The sequence below is a fragment of the Haplochromis burtoni genome, unplaced genomic scaffold (genome assembly GCF_018398535.1).
Source record: "Haplochromis burtoni strain Fernald_Lab_line unplaced genomic scaffold, NCSU_Asbu1 Contig_3866, whole genome shotgun sequence".
Classification (NCBI taxonomy): domain Eukaryota; kingdom Metazoa; phylum Chordata; class Actinopteri; order Cichliformes; family Cichlidae; genus Haplochromis; species Haplochromis burtoni.
The window spans coordinates 1-5377 of NW_024586227.1; the positions used below are offsets into that span (position 1 = coordinate 1).

Here is a 5377-nt window from a genome sequence, read left to right on the forward strand (position 1 = left end):
ACACTGAAATGAGAAACATAATAAATGCTGTTACTTTAACCTGTATATTTGTTGTTATTTCCATAATGTAGGATAGATCACAGTTATTTAGTAATATAGAGCGTTATTATTAAACTAAATTTGGAGTAAAAATAGCTCTATAAAGTGTAATCAAATTACTCTGAACAGTGTGAATAACCCTCAGTGTTAAATATTTTTACACATTTTGTTGTTAATTTTGACACTAAATTGAGTACAATTAACACTGAAAAGTTAACACTGGCCATAGAGTAAATTTAACTCTAATTTTGAGTGGGACCAAATGTTATCTGAAGCAGAGTTAAAATCAACTCTGTAAGTGTAAAATTGACACTTGGTTTTTTACTGTGCACCAATTAATCTGTTAAAAAGCTGCAGGTGTGAGTACAAGAAAATAATTATTATAATATGATGTGTTAAATTTGTTTAGATCAGAGGAATAAGGAAGGATTGGTCTGTGTTTCAGTTTGGGTTAGCTGTAGGCTTGTGAGTGTGTGTAATTGTTTAGAGGGAAAGGAATTTATTGACACTGGGGGTCTGCTGTCATAAAAGGAGACAGGAAGCTACAGTTGGGGTTGTTGATGCTGATGCTTGTACCTTTAATAAAAGTTCATAATTGCCATAACTTGGAAGAAGGTTTGCAGGAGACTCTCCACATGCTTATCTGTAAATGTAAGACAGCAAGAGGCCAACGGCCCAGTGGATGCAGAGTGGGGGTCTCAGTGTTTGTAATATGTTAACTCTGTTTTCTATGTTGTGTAGAGGAATTTGGTGCAGCTTGGATGAGATTAGTTTTATGACCGTCAGGAAGTCACGTACGCAGAGACACACACACAGTGCTTAAACTGTTACACTCACACATCCACATGCACACTCACTCACGTGCACTCACACATACACACAGGTACGCGCACACATTCACTTATGTGCACTTACATAGACATACGGGTACTCGCACACACAGGCACTCACGTCCTCGTGCATACACACACAAACACAGAGTTTGCAGCACACCATGGGGGTTTTATGATGGGGTCACTTCTATAAAGCTGGCTGTAACAAACAAAGGTGTGGAAGATCTGCAGAGGGACACCGGCCTGACACATCTCCCCTTCTAGAAGATGTATGCTTAAATGAAGATGAATAAAGATGAATACAGGTTTTGTGAAAATGACTACTGAGTTCCGGTGCCGTCTCTGGATGCCCGAGGAATAAAAAGAACCGGGGTGAAACTGATTTCGCAACAAAGCTCTTCACGATTGAAACTGAGACTTGCTCACTACGAACACTATTAAGTTGTTCTTTCAACTTGAGTTAACAGCTTGCATGATCATTGATCATGCAAGCTGTTAATTCTTAGAAACCTCTGATTCAGTTGTGGCTTTGGGTCTGACAGACAAAGATGTTTTTCACACTTGAGTAACCTTGAATTGCTGCCTATATATCAGTGCTGCAGCTACAGTACCGTGCTGCAGCTACAGTACTGTGCAAAGTACTGCTCCTTCTAGGAAAATACTGCTTTACGGGGACAGTGATTTATTGGAAGATGTGCTAACATACTTGGAAAAACTGTTTGTACAGTTCTAAGAAACTCGAAAGTCCGAATTTGTTATGAGCAACTTTGCTTATAACACATTATTCTTCTTGTAATTTCTTTAAAGTATTCTTCAGGCCTAGTTCCCCGGGCTTCTTCACGGACATTCAAAGTTCTTGTTTAGTTGCTGGCTGCCTTTTATTCCATCTCTGTCAAGATGATCCGGCACTACTTCAGTCATTTTGAGGCTGAAATGAAGCCCCAAACCATGACAGTCTCCACCTAGCATTAAAGACAGCCGTGGGCAGTCTGTTGTACCTCTTTCATCCATGCATATTACCAGTTTAGATTAGCAATAGATTAGATTAAACTTTATTAATCCCTCGGGTGGGTTCCTCCGGGAAATTCAGTTTCCAGCAGCACAGCACCGACAGAAGTTGCATGTTATAGATACAATAAAGGGGAATGAGAGTACGGATATAAGCAGAAATATACCATATATACACATATATAAATACAGAATATATAATATGGATAAATAGGACTGCACATTTGAGTGAGTCTATTGCACAGTGATTATTGCACAGTCTAATATAAGAAAAAAATATTGCGAATACTGCACAGTGAAAAAAGCACTACAGCTCAGCTGTTCCCGCCCTCCTTTGTCCTCCTGTCTCCCCTCCAGTGAGGAGTTAAACAGTTTGATGGCGTGTGGGACAAAGGAGTTTTTAAGTCTGTTGGTTCTTGAATTTGGGAGAAGCAACCTGTTGCTGAATAGCCTCCTCTGATTATTTACGACCGTGTGCAGAGGATGCCCAGCATTGTCCATAATGTCCATCAGTTTCTTTAATGTCCTTTTCTCTGCCACTGTCACCAGAGTGTCCAGCTTCATGCCGACCACAAAGCCAGCCTTCCTGATTAGTTTTTCCAGCCTGGATGAGTCCTTCTCTGCTGTGCTGCTCACCAAACACACCACAGCATAAAAAAGTACTCCAGCAACCACCGACTAGTAAAACATCCTCAGGAGCTTCCTGCAGATGTTAAAAGGCCTCAGTCTCCTGAGGAAGTACAGTCTGCTTTGGGCTTTTTTATACAGGTGCTCTGAATTGCATGACCAGTCCAATTTGTTGTCCACCCACAGCCCGAGGTACTTGTATGTGTTGACCACCCACCTCCACCTCCTCTCCCTCTATCTGAACTGGGTGGAGCTGGTCTGGACCTCCCGAAGGTCTTTGTACAGTATTGTAACAACATGAATTCTTTAATATGAAAGAATGATCTTAAACAGTGTTTTAAGTTCCATAATTACTCTAAAATATTGGAAGCAAAAATTTGGTTGAAATAAGAATGGTTTTTAATAAACTCCAGTATATACACATGTATAATAGACACAATGAACATCCAAAAGAACCAGAATGATAATATATATACACAACTTTGAATACTGTGCAATTCAACAGATAGTATTTAAAATATAGTATCTAAAGAAAATGTATTCATTTAATCTTGTAAAAGTACCCTATAGGACCCCACAAGTCCACATATTTCCTTTATTCCTTTAATATAATAGTTAGAGAAAATGTAAATAATAACTGTTAAAAAATATAAAAACATTTATGATACAAAAAGCAGTTCTACTACATTTAATAAAATAAGAGCAATAATGCTGCACTGTAATCTAGGTAACATCATTGCAAAGCCACGATATATATATACACACACACACACACACACACACACGCACACACACACACACAAGCACACACACACATAAAACATAACTACAGTACAAAAAGCACATTAAAAATGGAAACACAAGTCCTTTGAAAGCTATACAAGGTTGGAGAAAAAGAACGTTGACCCTCTTAGGTCATGTTCATTGGGAACTTCAAGGTCCAAGTTTCCTGGATGAAAGTCAAGCCCTCCAAGTGTGTTATATTTACGATTTGGCCTCTTTTGATTTTGTGCTTGATTGGGAAAAACAGTCACATAGTATCCATCTGAAGTGTTAGATGCTCTCATTCTTGAATCTGGAGAAAATTGTGGCAAACGTGTATTGTGTTTGATATGGCCAGATGGGATTCTTCTGGGGTCCCTCATGCCAGTGTTAACTCCAGATGGGGAGATTGCGTGTCCATGGCTGTGTGGAGCCTGGAGATTAAGGTTGGAACCTCTAGCTCTAAGCACATGATGTTTTCCTGTAAAGTCGTCAATATTGAGATCTGAATGATTTAAATCAATATGTTGGTGGAAAACGCCATCCATTCCAGGGAAGCTGGATCTTACTTTGGTTCTATGGGACCTTCTATCAGTATTACGAAGTCTGATATCACCATCTATGTCCAGGTCAGGAAGTTTCATGGTGAGATTTGACATATCTTGTGTGTGATGTTTATGTGAAGGTGTTTGAAAATACAATGAAGGATCATCAATACTAAGACCTGGAGATCTCAGATGCTGCTGTGGAGGGTGCATTGCAACTTTGGGCATGTTGAGGTTCATGTTTGGAGCACTAACCCTTGGGCTTGATATATGTCCCTTCATCTGGGGTTGTTTCATATTCAGTTTTCCATTTGGAGGATTAATATCAAGATTTGTTGGTCTCAAAGCTCCACCAAAGTCAATATCAGATGCTTGATGTAAATCTGGGCTTCTAAATTGAGGTGGCTTGAAATATGGTTGTTTTAATTTTCTGTCTAAATCAAGATCAGCATGAGGGCCATGGATGTTTCCTAAGGGAATATTTGTGTCAACATCTGGACCTCTTATGCCTCTTAACTGAGGGCCATTAAAGTCCATCCTAGGTTGTCCCATGTTACCATTAATCCCTACATCAGGGTGTTTTGTATTGAGCTTGGGACTCTTGAAATTGGCATCAGGTAAATTGAAATCTGACATACTAACGCCAGGTGCAGAAAGTCTCATATGTGGTGTTTTTGCCTGTGGTCCAGAGATACTGAGATCTGGTGTATTTAAACTTGGGGTTTTAAATTTTCCTTTTGCACCAGTAACATCTAAAGTTGCCTCAGGCAAACCAATGTCAACATCTGCAGTGTCCATTTCCAAGTTGGGAGCTTTGAGATCCATGTTTGGTAAGTCTACCTTAGTCACATCAAGTCCACCTTTCATCTTTGGAGCTTTGAGATTCAGATCTGGAGTTTTTAGATTTGAATTTAATTTCAAATTTGGGCCTTTTGGTACTTTAGCTCTGACATCTGGTGAATTGAGGTCAACCTTTGGGAGATCTGTTTTTGGTGCAGAAAATCCCAAATCAAGCATTTTCAAATGCGGTGTTTTAAATTTCCCCGAAGGGCTACCAAAGTCAACATCAGGGAATTCAAAGCCATTTTTAGAACCTTTAAAGTCTATATTTGATGAAGGTAGATTAGGTGCATCAAGTCCACCTTTCACTTTTGGACCTTTGACTTTCAAATTTTGTTCGAAGTCTGGCCCATCTAATTTTGGTCGAGAAAATCCGACATCAGGTAATTTTAAATTTGGAGATTTTAACTTTCCTGATGGGCTACCAAAATCAACATCAGGCATTTCTAAGCCAGTTTTGGAACCTTTGAAATTGGCATTTGGTGCCCTGAGGTCAATGTTGGAGCCGTCAAAAGTGCCATCAAACTCAGGTCCTTTAAGATTTGGTAGATTACTCTTAGACATTTTCAGTTTTGGCATTTTCAGCTTCCCTTTTGGTGTGCCAGTGTTGATATCTGGAGTGTTCATATCTAATTTGGGAGCTTTAAGATCCATGTCTGGTAAGTCCATATCAGGTGCATCAATTCCACCCTTTATCTTTGGAGCTTTTAGATTGAGATCTGG

General features: G+C 39.4%; 1 protein-coding gene across 1 annotated transcript; it reads right to left on the reverse strand.

Annotated features, from left to right (window-relative positions):
• Positions 1–2883: 2883 nt before the first annotated feature.
• LOC106632906 (neuroblast differentiation-associated protein AHNAK) lies at positions 2884–5377 on the reverse strand (the record flags this gene model as incomplete). The annotated part of the gene is given in 1 exon segment (XM_014331624.1): positions 2884–5377. A coding segment is annotated over 1 exon segment (1995 nt), but the record flags the coding sequence as incomplete, so codon positions are not given.